The sequence below is a fragment of the Gobio gobio genome (assembly GCF_949357685.1).
Source record: "Gobio gobio genome assembly, chromosome: 2".
Classification (NCBI taxonomy): Eukaryota; Metazoa; Chordata; class Actinopteri; order Cypriniformes; family Gobionidae; genus Gobio; species Gobio gobio.
In genome coordinates, this window is record NC_137098.1 from 59,573,254 (window position 1) to 59,593,683 (window position 20,430).

Sequence of the window (20,430 nt, forward strand, 5' to 3'; positions counted from 1 at the left end):
TAGCTATCCGTCTGTCTGTCTATCCATCAGTCTGTCTGTCTGTCTGTCCATCTATCTATCCATCCATCCGTCTGTCTATCTATCTATTTATCTATCTGTCTGTCTATCTATATATCCGTCTGTCTGTCAAGCCATCCGTCTTTCTGTCTATTTGTCTGTCTATATATCTATCCGTCTGTCTGTCTATCTATCTGTCTGTCTATCCATCTATTTGTCTTTCTGTCCATCCGTCTGTCTATATATCCATCTGTCTGTCTGTTTATCTATCCATCTGTCTGTCTGTCTGTCTATCTATCAATCTATCTATCTATCTGTCTATCTATCCATCTGTCTGTCTATCTATATATCCGTCTGTCTGTCAAGCCATCCGTCTGTCTGTCTATTTGTCTGTCTATATATCTATCCGTCTGTCTGTCTATCTATCTATCTGTCTGTCTATCCGTCTATTTGTCTTTCTGTCCATCCGTCTGTCTATATATCCATCTGTCTGTCTGTTTATCTATCCATCTGTCTGTCTATCTATCAATCTATCTATCTGTCTATCTATCCATCTGTCTGTCTATCTATATATCCGTCTGTCTGTCAACCCATCCGTCTGTCTGTCTATTTGTCTGTCTATATATCTATCCGTCTGTCTGTCTATCTATCTATCCGTCTGTCTATCTATCTGTCTGTCTATCCGTCTATTTGTCTTTCTGTCCATCCGTCTGTCTATATATCCATCTGTCTGTTTATCTATCCATCTGTCTGTCTGTCTGTCTGTCTGTCTATCTATCAATCTATCTATCTGTCTATCTATCCATCTGTCTGTCTATCCGTCCGTCGTCTATCTATCCGTCTGACTATCTAATCCAATGTCTATCTATCCGTCTGTCTATCTATCTATCCATCGTCTGTCTATCTGTCTATCTATATGTCTGTCTGTCTGTCTATCTATTTATCTATCTATCTGTCTATCTATATATATATCCGTCTGTCTGTCAAGCCATCCGTCTGTCTGTCTATTTGTCTGTCCATCCGTCTGTCTATATATCTATCCATCTGTCTATCTATCCGTCTGTCTATCTATCTATCCGTCTGTCTATATATCTGTCTGTCTATCCGTCTGTCTATTTGTCTTTCTGTCCATTCGTCTGTCTATATATCCATCTGTCTGTCTGTCTATCTATCCATCTGTCTGTCTGTCTATCTATCAATCTATCTATCCATCTGTCTGTCTGTCTATCTATCAATCTATCTATCCATTTGTCTGTCTATCTATCCGTCCGTCGTCTATCTATCCGTCTGACTATCTAATCCAATGTCTATCTATCCAGCTGTCTATCTATCTATCCATCGTCTGTCTATCTATCTCTGTCTATCTATCTATCTGTCTGTCTGTCTGTCTGTCTGTCTATATGTCTGTCTGTCTATCTATCTATCTATCTATCTATCTATCTATCTATCTATCTATCTATCTATCCGTCTGTATGTCTATCTGTCTGTCTGTCTGTCTATCTATCTTTCTATCTATCCGTCTGTATGTCTATCTATCTATCTATCTATCTATCTATCTATCTATCTATCTATCTATCTATCTATCTATCTATCTATCTATCTATCTATCTATCTATCTATCTATCTGTCTATCTATCCGTCTGTATGTCTATCTATCTGTCTATCTATCCGTCTGTCTATTTGTCTTTCTGTCCATCCGTCTGTCTATATATCCATCTGTCTGTCTGTCTATCTATCAATCTATCCATCTGTCTGTCTATCTATCCACCTGTCTATCTATCCGTCTGTCTATCTATCCAGCTGTCTATCTATCTAGCTATCATCCGTCTGTCTATCTATCTGTCCGTCTATCTATCAGTCTATCTATATGTCTGTCTGTCTGTCTGTCTATCTATCTGTATGTCTGTCTGTCTATGTATCCGTCTGTATGTCTATCTATCTTTCTATCTATCCGTCTGTATGTCCATCTATCTATCTATCTATCTATCTATCTATCTATCTATCTATCTATCTATCCGTCTGTCTATTTGTCTTTCTGTCCATCCGTCTGTCTATATATCCATCTGTCTGTCTGTCTATCTATCAATCTATCCATCTGTCTGTCTATCTATCCACCTGTCTATCTATCCATCTGTCTATCTATCCAGCTGTCTATCTATCTAGCTATCATCCGTCTGTCTATCTATCTGTCCGTCTATCTATCAGTCTATCTATATGTCTGTCTGTCTGTCTGTCTATCTATCTGTATGTCTGTCTGTCTATGTATCCGTCTGTATGTCTATCTATCTTTCTATCTATCCGTCTGTATGTCCATCTATCTATCTATCTATCTATCTATCTATCTATCTATCTATCTATCTATCTATCTATCTATCTATCTATCTATCTATCTATCTATCTATTCAGCTGTCTATCTTTCTAGCTATCTATCTATCATCCGTCTGTCTATCTATCTATCTATCTATCTGTCTATCTATCCATTTATCTATATGTCTGTCTGTCTCTGTATGTCTGTCTCTGTATGTCTGTCTATCTGTCCGTCTGTCTGTCTGTCTGTCTGTCTATCTATCTATCTATCTATCTATCTATCTATCTATCTATCTATCTATCTATCTATCTATCTATCTATCTATCTATCTATCTATCTATCTGTATGTCTATCTTTCTATCTATCCGTCTGTATGTCTATCTATCTATCTATCTATCTATGTCTATCTATCCGTCTGTTTTTTTTCTGTATGTCTAGCTCAGAGAAATATAATTATAGCTAGAGATGCTCCGATCAGCATTTTTGGGGCCGATCACCGATTACCGATCACCAAGATCATGATCTGCCGATTGCCGATCACTGCCGATCACAGAATGGCAATCTTTTATCTATAATCTTGCAGAGTTTGCACCATTTGTAGAAATGAAACTAACTCTAAATTAACTGAGTCAAGATCTTGAAGAACCACCAAGTGTTTATTTTAGAAAATGAGATAACTTAAGACTATTGTAGGCCATCTTTCCCAAATAAATGTATATAATAAATGTATATAATTCTCACCTAAATATTTGATCATGCAGTGCATTTTTGTTTTTAAAAACAATTTTTCAGGTAGGTCTAACATTAGTATTGAGGTAAGAAATACTAAAGACATTTAATAAGAAATCAAATGTAAATTAATATTGGTCTTCCCTGAATAAATTAAATTAGATTCATCCTTACACTTAAGGTTGCAAAAGTTAGTCATTCAAGAGCAGTGGGTGTCATAAAGGTTCAACACAAGACAAAGAGAAACTCAGAGACAGCAGCAGTTTATTCGACAGCTGTCACTTTAAGAGTGAACACGGTTACGGTTACATGCAGTTGCACAAATGTTCACTCGCGAGTCACGACGGGGTTTACGTGCATACTCGTCAAGACGGTCATTTAGTACATACATATGTGTGTATCTGACCATTTCAGCGCACTTTGTACTCGCAAGCTTTTTGTGAGATGGCCTGTGTGTGTGTGTGTGTGTGTGTGTGTGTGTGTGTGTGTGTGTGTGTGTGTGTGTGTGTGTGTCCAGACCGTGCGCGCGAGTGCGGTTTGAACACTGGCAAGACTTAAAAATAAATGCAAATGATAAACTTTAGTGACAATGCGACACTGCCTCGATTGTGCAAAGTGGCAAATCCTGTGTCAACTGAGCACCTCGATTTTAGTGCAGATGCGATGCGCTGATGTGAAGCCATTTGAGCATTTTGAAAGGGAGAGAGAGCGCGCGCGCACGCTGTGATTCACGCGCGCTGTTTGTGAACTTATGTCCCACAGAACGTTTTCAAATGACTGCGAAAGTTATCTAATATAGAAATATGAATTGTACCTCACCTTCAGCATTATAATTATTTTACCCGCACTGGAAAGAGAATGAGACGGTGTCGCTGCATATTATGCCCTAGCTCTCACAGCAGGCGCGGGGTTTATGTGTCGTCAGCATGCGATCGGTTCATGAGATCGGCCTTTTTGGAGACCGCCGATCAACCATCCCAAAGCGATTATCGACCGATCATGATCGGTTGCCGATCGATCGGAGCACCCCTAATTATAGCCAATAGAAGTAATTACATAATATTAATCACATTATTGTAGCATTTACAACTGAATGTTTCGATAAACCTAATTAGCCTATACAATAATAATTATAAATGGCAAGGAAACGCTAAATAATACTTGATCAATACTCACGATCACTAAATCCACTCAGATCTCATTCTGCTGTCAAGTCTCCTTCAAACACGCACCGGCTGGTTTCCCGGTGCGTCGTCTTTCATCTTCCCCCCTGAAACGCCATGAAGGACGTTCCACTCACAATAGTTCCGGTGTGTTATTCACGCAACCAGCACTAGATGGCAGAACGGTATTGGGTGGAAACTACAGATGAAGCTGTCAAAAGTTGTAACTTTTTCCTTAACCGGGGTTTGGGAGGGGGAAACTGTACAGGAACGAAGTAGCGCGACTTATTTCAGCTCCGTGGCGTAAGAAGGATAAATGAGAAATCTCCCGCTCTCAATCAACTTTACATGGACGCGGTTCTTGGAGTAAATCCAGCCCGCGAGATCGTGCACTTGCCTCTTGCGACAGATACACTCTCTGCTCATTTCCTGGATTCGTGATTTCACAGTTACAACTTCTGCAATCTTCAGCGGCCCCTCCGCGCCTGTGTTGACGCGTGAGTGTCCCGCAAGCACTCGGCGATGCGGTTGACAGCATAATGTGGAGACATGCATTGCGTTTCTGCCCATGGGATATAGTAATATAATCCAATATTTGCGAGATCTGTAAGGAGTGTTGAACTCAGACATGGATGGATCAACGAATAGTCTTGGTGAGTTTCTAATACTGTTGGTCTTATTCTATATGGTCAATTACTATCTGTATGTCTATACAATATAATATAAACGATACACTTACAGAGTTTGTATTGTTGTAGAACGACGTAACAAACGTTCATTTCTGAGTATACATTTGTAATTATGCCAATACACGCTGTCAGTATATACAAATGTGCAGTTTGTTTACTGTCAAAACTTTAAAAACTGATTTGTTTTATTTTTTTATTTTGGAGTGTGTGATAACTGCAGGGTGTAACACAGTTATTGACACTATCAGACTTCCCACGCAAAACAATATACCATGGTAACAAGGTTATCGACAACTTATTGCATTAAAACTGGTATGGCGATATTATTTAATTCTAAAACTGCATCTTAAACAAGCCTAAACTGGCCCTAGCTGATCTCCTAGCCTGGCTAGGCAAGCTGGTGTTTAGCTGTGAAGTCTGGCTTACTGAAAAGTGCACAAAACCTCTCTAAAACCTGACAACAACAGGCCTGGCCAAGCTGAGAGACCAATACACTAGTTCAGAAAACTGGCCATTTTTAACAACAAGATTTATTACAAACTTTGATAACTTCTAACACTGAGGGTCCCATATTCATTTATTATTCTTTTAAAGTAACACTAGGAGTGGAAGCTATTGTATTTTGTAGTTAACTGTGTTTACCATGGTCAATTTCTGGAGTTTCATTCAAGTTGTTCTGTTAGTTCTGGGATGGTATGTGAAATTCTATTGTTCAACACTTTTTCTTAGCATGTCATTCAGTCTTCAATGACACAACAACAACGGCTGCAGTTCATTGCGTCATTTTTGTCAAACAAATTCAAGCCAAGTCTCGCTTCCTCTGTTGGCCTTCATGGTTATCTCATCATACTTCCCAACTTTAAATGTTTCTAACACACTATGGCAAGCTGTTTTAACAGTTAATTGAATTTGGTAATACTGAATAGTATCTTTTTTATGGTAGTAAAAAAAATAGTACTTTTATAAATAAATAAATAAAGGTTTATAAGTAATCCAAAACTCTTAACTCTTAATTAGCTACTAGCCCTTAATGAAATACTAGTATTTTTTCCAGTAATGACTGGTATCTGTTCAATTAGCGCTTGTAGTTTATTACATACTACTATTTATTATTTTGCAAATAGTCACTTTCCAAATAGTCTAAGGCTGCGTCCGAAACCTGCAAAATGCTGCCTTCGGAGGACACATTTCAAGGCATCAAGGCACGTCCGAATCTAATGTTAGCTTCACTTCCTGTCTCCGGAGACACCTTCATCTGATGGATTTTTGAAGGCAGCATATTTGTATCCTTCGCTGCCTTTGATATCCCACAATCCTGTGCGTTCCATTCGGTGACAGTTGAGCTGGAAAAAAAAGATGGCATCCGAAAGTTGCGTTTGCTGGTCAGTTTGTTTGTAAGTGTATGTTTTTAACCAACATTTTCTACTTCTGATGTAATTTCTAGCGAGAAATTACTAATGTAGTAATTAAATATTTGTTTAGTTCTCACCAAAGCTCTCTCTATTTTGCTGTAGATCATTAAACAGTAACACTGCCTCAGTAGTCTGTCCGAAATTAGTTTCATGAGGTGCCTTCATGCACAAATGCTGCCTTACAAGCCATTGTCTGATAAGGCAGCGAGGCAACGAGTCAGGTGATTGACAAGTGATCTGACCAATCACAATCTAACGTTTTGTCCGACAAAGCAGCCAGGAGAGTTAGGAGATTAACGTTGGTGGACTTGAACTTGAAAAAAACGGTGTGTACTGACGTCCTCTTTGCTCCGCAATGCATTTTCTCCACGTGAGAACGTGTGTGGTGTTTGAGCGCCATGGCTTGTCGGACATAGCAAAAGTAACTAAAGGGAGCAGGTCTTTGCGAACGGTCAATTGGCCAAGGACCGCCCAGAGGCCGTCTGACTGATATATGTGCGACCAATCACAGTTTGTTTTGTTCCGCATCATGTTTAGGGCCGTGAAAATGTAACGTTGATGTCCCTGCAATAACAGACCGGTGTGCAAAACTCTTGGGCGTATTTTAAAGAGTCTATCCCGCAAAAATTACATACTTCACATACTTTTTAAAAATCCAGCATTTAGTTGATCCTGATAAGTGCTTGTAAACATGACCGCGTTTGGCGTCAGGACATCTTTGTTTCCAGGCGGACCGTTAAAGAACGCGACACACATCTCCCGGAGATCCTGTAGAACTCAACCAATCAGATGACGACTTCGAAAATCCTGAAGTGTTTCCAGTTATGTATGCCGCAGTGTTTTCTAGTCATACGTTATGACTAGTCAGAATAACTACTTTAAAGTTCATTTTAAAAATTTGCCTGTAAGATTCAATATGCAAATATTAGTTGAATAAAAATAAATATTAGTTATAGTAAAGGATTAAACCACTTGCCATAGGTTGCTTGTTGTCTAGACAGCTCTGTTAGTTTGGTAATAATGGGGGTGTTGTAGTTTGTGATTGCTTGCCGTGTAGATTTCAGCATTGAATGGGTGTCTGTAACAGTGACACCACATGTGCTTTTGTTTTGTTTACTGTCTTGTACGTGCTGGCCAGTGGAGAGCAGTAAAAATCATGGCGGAAGCCCTCTGGCATCCTGGTTTTACTACAGATGCCTAATTTTTCCCAGCATGTCTTTCTGTCTGTCTCAAGTGCCTCAAAGTCTGGATCTTGTCAGAAGAGATTATTGCCAAAATATCAGATTATTGGTTGCAGTGATTTACAAGTTGACATGGTGGTAAAGTGTATGGCTTTCCACATAAAATTTTTTTTTGAAGAAAATGTGTTTTAAAAGTGTTTCTGTGAAAGCAGTTTTTTGTTTGGTAGTTTGTAAATGCATAGATTTTACGTTTTAAACTTTAGATGAGACATGAGAAAGGACATTGAATAAGATTATCAAGGCAAGACACCCCAGGTGAATAGGGTAAAAAATAATAAACTAATAGACATCACCATACTTCCCCAGTTGATTGATTAGATTAGGAAATGCAACAACATTTTTTTTTTTATTTAAATATGCACAAATTTTTCATACATTTTTAGAAGAAAAATCTGAACATTGGATAAAGCCAGGTTCAAAATCATTGTAAAAAAAATTCCCGACATTAGAGTAAAAAGGTTTTTACGGAAAGGGTTTTTGCATACATCTTATTTTATCTTAAAAAATCTCAAAATTGACAGATGCATGAAAAAACACCATGAAATCAAAATGGACTATTCAGATGTTTGTTTGTTTTTAAATGGAATATTGCAGTATTGATTATAAATGATTTATCCGTGCGCATCTTTTTTTTTTTCTAGGCATGTGCCGGTATCAAATTTTCATGTTGCGATTAATTGCTGAAGCTTTTATCGCGGTATACGGTATTATCACGATATTGAAATAAGTTGCAAAAAAAGTGTTTTCATTCTATATATATATAGGTTTAATAACTTTGTCTTATAACAAAAAGAACAGAACATTTAAATGCAATAAAGCAATGCACAAAAATATAAAGTAAACAAATGTTTCAAACTGATTAACTATAGTTAAGCTATCACTTTGCAATAATGTCTCACTAGTAGTTGATGCATTAACTAACTTTAACAAAGAGCAAATAGCTACATTTGTTACAGTTATTATTCTTTGATAACGTCAGTTGTCAAATACAACTGTTAGTGTAAGCTCAGGTCCATTAAATAATACAGTAATACAACTTTAGATTTTAATAATGTGTTAATAAATGTTGAAATTTACATTTAACAATAAATGCTTTAGAAGTATTTTCATTGTCAGTTTGTTAAAGGGGTGGTAAAACACATTCTTTTGAAGGCTTGATTGTGTTTGTGGGGTGCACTGTAACATGTGTTCATGCTTCGTTTTAAAAAAAATTGCCTTATTTGTCATATATTTGACCTTTATTCTACACTGCTCTGTCCCTCCTTGTAAAACGGTCTGATGCTTTCCGGGTTGTATGAAGCCAGTCCCTCAAAAATACGCAGTGGGCTCTGATTGGTTAGCTGGCCCAGTGTGTTGTGATTCGCTAACCGCCTAGTGTACGTTTGTCGGAAACGTCACGCCCCTTACCTTTACCGGAGGCTGTGCTTTGGTCATAGAAACAACGGCGTCAATAAAACCATATGAGCCCGAATCAGACCCAGAACATTTGAGTGAAGATGATCGAGCAGAACCTGTTCAGTCCTTAAGAGTAAAGACTGCGGATCTATAATGATCGCTACTGAATGGCACTTTAACTTTTGTATTTTTAGAACGATTATAGCCAAATATCTGTCGCAAGAACTAACCCAAAACAAACACTAAGCACTGGCTTTAACTAGTAAGTTAGCCAAATCACACACAGAACCATGTTTAGCATGCCTGTAGATAAACAATACATAAAAGCTCTAATCAAAGAATCATTTACACTAATGTCAGGTTCGCTGTTGAGATTTTAACGTTAGTGTTTGTAACATTAGGTGTTCGTCGGATAACGTTAAGTATGAATGAGCATTTAACAGACTGGTTTGCAGAACAGCGCTGTCATCTGTTTACTTCCTTGCTACAACCTATTACAGGAAAACACATCGATGAAATATAAATCAGACTTACAGGTTGTGGCCCGTAAACAGCTTCTGTTTGTAAATCCAGCTTTCAGGACAAGCCGTTGTGCATATCCTGTATTGAACTCGCGAAGTTTGTGGAAGTTTGTGTTGTCCTCCGTGAAATGTGCAGCGCGCGCGTCGTGCATCCACGCACCGGCAGTGTTTGTTTCACGCAGCTGACGTTGTGCAAATCTGGCATTGAAATCGCGAAGACGGTGGATGTTTTCCTCTGTTAGATGTGCTTAGATGTTAGATCTCCTCTGCAGGGAGCCCTGCGCGCGCCTGATTCCCCGCTGACTCAAACACACGTGCATATAACATGCTGTATGTTAAACGCTCTGCAACGCACCCCCGTCCCAAGGAAGGCTGAACAGAGCAAGTACCCCAGACCTGCAATCCGGATGAAAATAACAGCGTTTCTTCGGCATCGCGGCAACAACACTCCAGCCTACTAACCACAACAGCGCCGCGATACAAAATGGCCTCACCCCCCCTTATTTAATATTCTCGGAGGAGGGGTTTATGTAAATATTGAGCCTGTTGATGTCACCAACCCTGGAGGAATGTGTGTAGTCGCCTACTGGCCGTTTGCTGTAGTTCTTAGAAACTGATTTATTTAAAAGCAAATATCTCCCTTTGCTTTAAACTTTGAACGTTGTAACTTTGCAGATGTTGTTTATGCTCAAGCAGCAACATTACACGCTAGCTAAAGTTAGAATAGTGAAATCGTGGTTTACCACCCCTTTAAAGTTACACTATGTCCGCTAGAGGTCGCCTTTTCAAAACAAAGGCGTAGTTTGATGACGCCACGTTTGAGCGCAGAATCTTGGGACATGTGGTCTTCACCTCACAGCCGGTGGAAAAGAGTCAGGATAGGACTCGGGCAGAAATCATGTTCATGGATGTGATTATTAACGTTACTGTAGTATGAAGCAGAAGCAGGACCGAGTGTTGTGGAGCTGAGCAAGGCCGCAGGAGCGATGGAAGAGAGGGACTGTTATTATGGCATAGTCGCCGGCGGGACTTTTCTCGCTTCCTCTTTTCCAGTCATGAGTATGAGGTAACGCAACTCTGTTTATCGGATCTGAGTTTGTTAATGATGTTATGACGTTACTCTGCCGTTCGCTGCTATGACACTTGTTCACACTGCAGTGAGAGTAAAGCGTTTCTGCAAAATAAAAAAGGAAACTGAGGGTAACGCAGATATGACACAATCGACAGACTCCCTCACACGTCCCGGTTCCTTGGTTAAAATAGCAATTTCTCACGATTTACAAATAGTTGGAAACTTTTGGGATATTGTAAGTACTCAACTGAACAAAATATATAACGCTGGCCTAGTGGTTTTTGGATATTTTACTGCAAAAATCTTACATAGTGCACCTTTAAAGGTGCACTATGTAAAATGTTCTCATTAGCAATCGCTCCTGCGGCCTTGCTCAGCTCCACAACACTCGGTCCTGCTTCTGCTTCAGACTACAGTAACGTTAATAATCACATCCATGAACATGATTTCTGCCCGAGTCCTATCCCGATTCTTTTCCACCGCTTGTGAGGTGAAGACCACATGTCCAAAGATTCTGTGTGGCGTCATCAAACTACGTCTTTGTTTTGAACAGGCGACCTCTAGTGGGTGAAAAAGTTACATAGTGCAGCTTTAACTAATGAATTATGTTAATGTTAAATAATGGAGCCTTATTGTAAAGTGTGTCACTGAACAATAAAGAATCAAAACATATTCAAACAATATCTCGGGCATGTAGTCCAGATTAAAATTTAAAATGTTTAAGTTTGAAAATGAATAGCCTTAAGTCTTTAAGTATTAAGTATTTTGTGATGTGATGAGCACAGAAATACAGAAACTGAATGGCTGTTTGAAACATTTAATTACTGTTTAGTAGCGCCAGTCTGGTTTGTTTAGGAGGGTTACCGGGGAAACGGCTGCATTTCTGCTGTGCCATCAGCGTGTTGTGCATTTTAAACGGTAGATGGGTAAAGTATTTTTAAAATGCATTCTAAAAATCGGAATAATTCGTAATAAATAATTATTCACAGTATTTTGAAGTGACCACGATAACAATATCGTGCATGTTCATTATCGTGATAGATCGTATTACCGTATACCGGCACAAGTCTAGGCGGGACAACCTGTCAATCACATGACATCACAGCAATAGCAAACCACAGCTATCGAACGGTCCAATCAAGTCCCGTCCTACTTTTTTTTTTGTTCGAGAAACCGTTTCACTTAGATATCCGTCACAATAGGGAAGAAAAAACTATCGCAACTACTGTTTCATGCCGACTTTAAAGAATTAGTTTACATAATCTGTTTGAAATATAACTTTTTTCAAACCTTGATATATGAATGTGAACAGTTTTGCATAGGCTTCCAATTCTTGTGTGAAGGAAATGAGATTTCTTTGATCTCGAAAGCATTTTGAAACTCATTTTGAAAGTTTGGAAGATATCAAATGCACAAGTTGCTTAATGCTGACATTTTTGCTGAGACACATAGCAATGTTTTTCACTTGACTGAAAAGAAACAGAATAGGTTTGGATGAAACCATTTCTAATGGAAAATTTGGATTGAATCACTCTCATTTGTTTCTGTTTATCCTTTAGAGTCAAATAAAAGTAACTGATGAAATAGTTTGGGGAAACACTACAAAACCACCCAGCTTGTTTCTTCAAAAAAGAAGAAACAAGTTTTGTTTCGAGTTTTGTCTTGTTCTTTTTCTCATTGTGGGAGGTGAGAATTTGTGTTTGTGAGTAAGAATGAAGATGCAGGGGCGGACAGTGCCGTACAGGAAGTTACGCCGTAGCCATAAGAGGTGCGACGCAACGCTGACAGGAAAGAGAGCAGCGAGAGGTGGGCGAACTGAAGTGGAGAAGTATCACACACGGCTTATGATACTTTCATTTATTATATCATGGCTCATAGTGAGAACAGACGTAATATTAGATTTAGTTTAATATTAGATTTTGTGGAAGGCCAGATTTTCCCAAGGTTTTGCATATTGTTGCAAAATCCGTTATTGATGGATATCAAATGACTCACAGGCTTGGTTCAGCTAAACTGTTTTGCATGGAGCATATGGTTTTGTAAACCACGGTTGAAATGCAGTCACTCATGAGTGTTTAATTTATTTTTAGCGTTTCATTTATTTTAACATCTTTATTTTATTTGGACTCTGCATGTTCTTTTGCTTCGGGACCACAGTTACTCTGAGCTGTTTGACTGTGTGCTGCGTTGTTTGCTTACACTTTATTTTAAGGTGAGGTAGTCACATTGTACTTACTCAAATAAGTACTGAGTAATATTAATTAACTACATGTTCTAACTATAGAGTTACAGTTAGGGTTTGGTTTAGGGTTAGCTTGTAATTATGCATAATTTAGTGTTATTACTAGTAAGTATACAGTATATAACTTGTAACTACGCCACCTTAAAATAAAGTGTTACCTGTTGTTTTTCAGAGTTATTTATTTTTTTTTTTTTACATTTCAGACAGGAAAACAGTTCAGTAGAATTCAAAACTGCATCAAGAAATTTTCAGTAAAACATGAACGAACTAGCCTTTGCACATTATCTTGATACCTGCTTCTGATTGTCATGTAAGAATAAGTCTGTCAAGTAGGCTTGATGCTCATATTCAAAAAAAAAAGAAGTAAAAAATGCCAAAATATTTAGTGGTCTTTTAATGGTCTTAACCAACGTAGTCACACATCACCGGTTCCATTAGCATGAATTGCATAAATACTGTAGATAAAGTAACAACACGGAATAGCCAACTTGCAGACAGCTTTTTCCAGGAAGAGTCAGTGTTGTTCCACTTAAAGTTAATGGTTTCAATTCAAACAGTTCTTGAGTAGCTGAAAAATGTCCCTCAGTTCGTTTGAGTTTAACATGAGACCAAATTAGTGCTGTCAAACGATTCATCATGATTAATCCCATCCAAAATAAAGGTTTGTGTTTACATAATATATGTGTGTACTGTGAATAATTATTATATACACACATCACATGATGTACATATTTAAGAAATATTTGCATGTGTATACTGTATATATATATATATATATATATATATATATATATATATATATATATATATATATATATATATATATATATATATAATATTTATATAATTTATATTATATATAAATATATATTTTTTATATTTTTATGAAATTTTCTTAAATATATGTGCATTTTTTTTTATATATGTATACTTTTTCTTAAATATATACATGCATGTGTGTGTATTTATATATACATAATAATTATACACAGTAAACACACATATATGTAAACACAAACTTTTACTTTGGATGCGATTAATCACGATTAAAGGGATAGTTCACCCAAAAATGAAAATTATCCCATGATTTACTCACCATCAAACAATCCTAGGTGAATATGACATTCTTCTTTCAGACAAATACAATCTGAGTTATATAAAAAAATGTCCTGGCTCTTTATAACCTTAGTGAATGTTGCTTCATTTTTTTAAGCCCATAAAAATTAATCTATCCGTCATAAAACTGCTCCACACGGCTCCGGGGGGTTAATAAAGGTCTTCTGAAGCGAAGCAATGCGTTTGTGTGAGAAAAATATCCATATTTAAAACTTTATAAAGTACATTTCTAACTTCCGGCGGACCGTCTTCTGTATTAATCTGACGGAAAAAGTGTAGTGCCTCTCACAGTTCAAAATGCTTACGCTACGTCTGACGACATTGCACACCAGTTACTCTTGTCAGACGTTGCGTAAGCATTTTGAACTGCGAGAGGCACTACACTTTTTTGGACTTCCAAAACGAAGCAACATTCACTGCCATTATAAAGCTTGGAAGAGCCAGGACTTTTTATTTAAAGGTCCCATGGCATGAAATTTTCATTTTATGAGGTATTTCAACATTAATATGAGTTCCCCTAGCCTGAATATTGTCCCGCAGTGGACAGAAATGTTGATCGGTGTAAAACCGAGTTCTGGCTGTCTTTCTCTGCCTTTGAGAAAATGACAGGCCAGACGAGCCAATCCTGAAGTCTCCTGGTTTGACGTCCAAGCAGGAACGGTTACCTCCCTTTCCTCCGCCCAGAGAATCTGGCACGCCCATGCAAACTCTTGAGAGATCATGGCAGTGAATGCTGGCAGTTTCTCAGTGTTTGGATGTACAAATGAAAACAGAAGTCTTTTTTCAGTTCCTTCTGATCTGTGATCAGTGATTTCTGATGTGTAGCTAATTATTTATTATTTGTGCACACACTGCGGCTTCTCTCTCTCCAGACAGAACGGTGTTTTCGTGTTTTCTATCTTGTGATTCAGTGTTTTTGTACGTCCTCGTCGCGTCTATCTGTTCTACATACTGTCGTGAGTTTCTGCTCAACATCAGCAGAGTCACATCTTTAGAGATAAACCTCACGCACTCTGAAGCTCAGGACCGGTCGGCCTTCAACATCGGCGAACTAATCATTCTTTTGAACCGGTTCTTTTTAGTGAACCGAATCAGTTCACCAAATCGGACTGAATCGTTCTAAACGGTTCGCGTCTTGAGTCAGCGCTGATCCAAAATTTACTAAAGTTACTAACTTTCTGACATGAGTGACAGCCCCTCCGACTAGAAATAAACTAATAACCTGAAGTATATGCCTGTAACAACAGTTCACTGAACTGATACCCCTTTTCCACCAAGGCAGAGCTAGAGCTAGATCGGAGCCAGAGCCTAGTTTCAAATCGGTTCTTTGTGTTTCCACACACAAAGCCCCAGCTCCGAGCCAGGAAAAGTGGTTCTTAAGTAGCACCAAAACATTGCTGGGCTAGAAGTAAGAACCGATTACGTCAGGCGCTGGGGGCGGGGTCAACAAGACCAACACAAACTTGAGATCCGCCATTGTTTGAAATAGCAGCTAATGGAGCTAACAGCTGCTGCTCGTTTGTAATCTCCGTCTATACAAATTACGGCGAACTGCATGAATGCGTTGGATTCGCTGTGTTTTCGTTGTGTTTTGATGCCAATGTAGGATCGTAAAGCCATGTGAATCAATAGTAACGCAACGTTTGCATTGTTGATGGAAGGCTTGTTCGCAGCGGCGCTGTGCAGACCGATCCAGCGAGAGCATATGACTCCTTATGCTTTTGATTCACTCATGAGGTTTTTTTATATATATATATATATATATATATATATATATATATATATATATATATATATATATATATATATATATATCATACGTGGAGCGGTCTGCGCAGTGCCGATGCATGTCGAACAAGCCTGGTGTGTTTGTGTTTCCCCGCTGCCCAGGGTTGCCAGGTTTTCACAACAAAACCCACCCAATTGCTACTCAAAACAAGCCCAATCGCGTTTCAGGGGGGCTTCCCCGGTAAAAATCACATTTGGGGGTAAAATATGTGTTTTTTGGCATGGTTGCCTACTATAATTCGCATTCCCGGGGCTAAATATCACATAATTGGGGTCGCTTTATCCCGCGGACATGAAAAAACAGCCCGCGGCAAAACCACGGACTTGGCAACACTGCCGCTGCCTTGCTAGCGTTGTTGTGGCTCCCAGCATGTGGAAAAGCAAACGGTTCTTAGAAGGCTCCTCAGTCGAACCAACTATGAACTGGGACTAGCTCTGGCTCTGAATTAGCTCTTGCACTGCCTTGGTGGAAAAGGGGTATGAGATGTGCTGAGAAGTGAACTCAGATCCATCCGTCTCTCTGGCAGCAGCTCGTGTCTCGTAGACCTCGTTAAACCACGCCCCCTCCGCTCATTTCAAATGCAAAGATGTCAGCCAATCACAACAGTGGGCGTTTTTACTGAAGTCTCACAGCAGACACGCCTCTTGAAACAGGGCAAACAGCAGTATAGAAAAAATGCCTTTTATTTCTAAATTATGACATTTTATGATGTAAAAATCAAACTAACAATATAAGTGCACCTCCTGGAAACTGCAAAGCATTAAATTACTTTTCACAGTGAAGTAGCTCTCCAATACCAGTAGCTAAAAAGGCTCCCCACACAATGACACCTCTCTTCATCAATGCTTCACTGTGATAGAGATGCATGTATCATTATATTTCTCAGCAGGTTTTCGAAGACACTGATCTGAAGCATCACCATGCATCTTGTTTCATTGTGATTTATCACTCCACATGAAACTTCCCATATTCTGACGAAAACTTAACTCTGTCTTTTGATGTTTTTCTGAGACTGCAATGGCATTTGCTTTCATTTAGCTAATTTCCTGACCAGTAATTTGTGGTTAAGACAATTAAAAGTTTAGTTTTGCCATTTTGGGCTTGGCCCTTTTTTTTTGTGCCCAGGAATGTACAGCAAATCTGGTCATCATAGCATACTAGCATACTTAACTGTTTCTACGATATGCATAGAATAACTTCAGAACACATTTGCCAAAATGTATAGTGCACACTAGATTGAATATTGTATCCCACAATGCGATGCACTTGACCTGGCCTTCCTTTTCAAAGTGCCACGAATGAACCAGATCTACTTCTTGGCTCATTATTGGATATGATTGCCAACAGTATGCAAAATTAATGTTGCACATTAAAAATGCATATAATGAGGTCATGTGACAACGTGACAAACATAATAAAGTCGTGTAGCATTGCATTATGCATACTGTTTCACATATACTGTTAAAAATGCTTTATATAAGATTTAAGGTGAACTGTTGTGACATCATTTTGAACAAAATCAGGCCAAAATGAAGTTAGTTTCAGGAGTTCAAAACAGCTTGCCAAAGAAAACTCACTTGAAAAGTTTGTTCTGGCTGGTAAACATCTTCGAACTACCATTGGTCCGTGACAATTACATAATAGGTCGATGTGCGTTAGTAGTAAAGTTATCGCTATGATCAGATGCTTTCTTAACTGCTGTTTTTCCACTGCTGTAATTTTTTTTCATGTGTTTATTGTGTTATTACAATTTTTTTTACATGATAATCTAAACGCCACTCTCCACAGTGTGGTCGGCATTGGGATGTCCACAGTACATTGCTTCGCACCTAATTTCAAACTTATTTTAAGCGAAGAACGAAAAGGTTTGTGTGAAAGTAAGTACCGAATAAATAAGACAACTACACATTTTAACCTGTGCCGGTACCTGAAATTTGGTACCGGTACCTTTTTTTGGTACTTTAGGGATACATCAATAACTGTAAAGAAACTGTAAGTCATTTATAGAAGTGTTATTGACATTATGCCAGAGCGGCTTTGGTCTCTGTCTGCCATTGACTGTGATGTTTGTTTACTGTAATATGTTCTAGTAAATAGTAGCCTACTAGCTACTTAAAGGTGCACTATGTAAATTTTTTTCAGTAAAATATCCAAAAACCACCAGGCCAGTGTTATATATTTTGTTCAGTTGAGTACTTACAATATCCCAAATGTTTCCACATTTGCATTTGTATTTGTAAATGGTGAGAAAATTGCTATTTTCACCAAGGAACCGGGACGTGTGAGGGAGTCGCCTGTCAAAACGTCATATCTGCGTTACCCTCAGTTTACGCTTTTATTCTGCAGAAACGCTTTACTCTCACTGCAGTGTCAACAAGTGTCATAGCAGCCGCTGAGTGAACGTCATAACTTCCTTTTCAACACACTCAGATGTATCTAATATGATAAACAGAGCTGCGTTACCTCATACTCATGACCGGAATAGAGGAAGTGGTGCCGGCGACTGTGTCATCATAAAAGTCCCGCTGCTCGCGAGGTGTGTGTTCCGCTCTTTTTATTAGCAATCGCTCCAGCGGCCTTGCTCAGCTCCACAACACTCGGTCCTGCTTCTGCTTCATACTACAGTAATGTTAATAATCACATCCATGAGCATGATTTCTGCCCGAGTCCTATCCTGACTCTTTTCCACCGCTTGTGAGGTGAAGACCACATGTCCAAAGATTCTGCGCTCAAACTTGCCGTCATCAAACTACACCTTTGTTTTGAATCGGCGATCTCTAGTGAACGGAAAAGTTACATAGTGCACCTTTAATTAATTGAATTAATAAAAACTACTTTTTCTTTTTAATTCAATTTCTATGAAAAGATTTCATTGATTTATCTTTTAACTTAGCTAAAAAAAAAATTATCAAACAAAGTGTTGCACAAATGAGCTTTATACTGTTAAAATTAAAACATCGAAGAACATTTTTTATTTATTACTTAATAATAAATTATCAAAACTTTATTTTTTATTATATTATTGTTAGCATAATTACACTGAGAGATTCTAAATTCTACTGTACAACAGTAATATATTTGTCAAGATAAAGCAAAATTTTATTTTGATGAGTTGCGGTGAAGACCTTTGAGTTTCTTTGTGTTTATGACACGACGGTAGTTTTTCTCAAATGAAACGGTAAAATGCTCATGAAGTGACTCATGTCCTCGTATGAGATGGAAACATGCGACCGTCACACGCTTTTGCTGTTGTATGCTGTTAAGACCTTTTGAAATAATTTGGTGAAGCGATATGAAACTGTAAAGCGGCCAAGACCTGCCTGGAACTACTTTCCCTGAAAATAATTGCACACCTTAGAAAGTTCGTCAACCAATCAGATTCAAGCATTCAACAGCCCCATAGTATAGGAGATGTTTATATGATGTTTCATTTGTGCAGGCAACATTTTTTATAGTTGTTTAGACAAACTTGATAGCTTGATAAACACATTTTTGCATATGGTTTGCATTAACAAGAATGTTAGAGCAGAGCATTTAGGGAAACGGAAGGGGAATAAGGGAATGTAATTTGGGACATGGGTTGGCTTTGACTTTCAAAGAAACCATGCAGGCCAAATCCAGATTGGTTTCTCTTTCTTGAATATACAAATCTGATGTTGTGCCTGCATCTCTCTAGTTCTTCTCCTCTGTCGTTTTCTCTCTTATATCAACGTGGCTCTAAATGTGTTCAATGTTTCCAATGTTTCTGGCAAAATAAGTCCTCTTTGTTCATAAACATGCCTCATGTTCATAAGCACGCCTCTCTAGCCCAGCAAATCTCACTGGGCTCATTTCAATGGTCTCAGGCTCCACCCCACCTATCTGAAGATTTTCAGCTGAGATACAGAGAGGCTGATGTCTCTCTCACAAACATTTATTATGAATATTAAGTTATAGCACTGTGCTAGTGTCAAGGTTATTATCTCAAACAGAACAGGGAATGGAAACTATGTGTACTACAAAAATGAACCAAAAATAAAAAAGATTTTATTTTTATATTTTCAGTTTGCATTTTAGTTTAAGTTTTAGTCATTTAAAAACATAATTCTATATTTAGCTTTCTATTTATTTTAGTAATTTTAATTCAACTTAAATTGAAATTAGCTCAACTTAAAATTATTTATTTCAGTTAACTGCCAAAAGCAACTAAAAAATTTAGTTAAGCATTATTTCAATTACAGAATTTTTGAATATATTTTTAGTTAATAATAACAACGGGTAAGAAGTAAGAAAACTGGCAAGTGAGAGTTCTCTCAAACACCCTTAGTTAAGGCTCATTTGCAATCTTTCATATGCAGAGAGAAAGCAAAAAATACCAAACGAAAAACCAACAACGAAAAAAATGAACACAAACCACCAGATGAACACAAACCACTAATTGGTTCCACATGTGCACAGGAGTGCAGTTGGCCTGCTCACATCGCTGCGTGATAGATGTGGCTCGGTGCACAACCAACACACCATATGAAACTCTCGGATAAAAACTGGCTTGGTGTTAATGAAAGGCTATGCTCAGTTATGACTGTCTGCACTAATAATTGTGTAGTGATCAAATAAGATTTGTATGTCCAGAGACTCCAGACTTAACCAAATATCTCCATGGGTTGCTTTGGTAATGACGTAGGCGTACCTACGCATGTGACAAGGCTTTCAAAACAGATGCAGGAAAAATGGAGAGTCACGGAGCAGAACTCCTCCATCACACAGGGAAATGCCG

General features: G+C 38.2%; 2 protein-coding genes across 4 annotated transcripts in view; one reads left to right on the forward strand and one right to left on the reverse strand.

The window, feature by feature from the left end:
- The window catches only part of ecsit (ECSIT signaling integrator), a 13,095-nt gene extending 8,394 nt beyond the window's left edge, over positions 1-4,701 (reverse strand). Inside the window, exons 1-2 of one of the 2 annotated variants that reach the window (XM_079810523.1) lie at positions 4,211-4,297; positions 3,854-4,063 (exon numbers count right to left, since the gene is read on the reverse strand). In XM_079810523.1, the coding sequence (XP_079666649.1) occupies positions 3,854-3,862 (9 nt within the window). In that variant the 5' untranslated portion in view covers positions 3,863-4,063; positions 4,211-4,297. Of the gene's footprint in view, positions 1-3,853; positions 4,064-4,210 lie in introns of both variants that reach the window. The other variant, XM_079810524.1, reaches the window with a different exon arrangement.
- Positions 4,367-20,430, forward strand: part of eml3 (EMAP like 3) — a 66,351-nt gene continuing 50,287 nt past the window's right edge. The window contains exon 1 of one of the 2 annotated variants that reach the window (XM_079810521.1): positions 4,367-4,850. In XM_079810521.1, coding sequence (XP_079666647.1) covers positions 4,826-4,850 — 25 coding nt within the window. In that variant the 5' untranslated portion in view covers positions 4,367-4,825. The remainder of the gene's footprint in view (positions 4,851-20,430) is intronic. The other variant, XM_079810520.1, reaches the window with a different exon arrangement.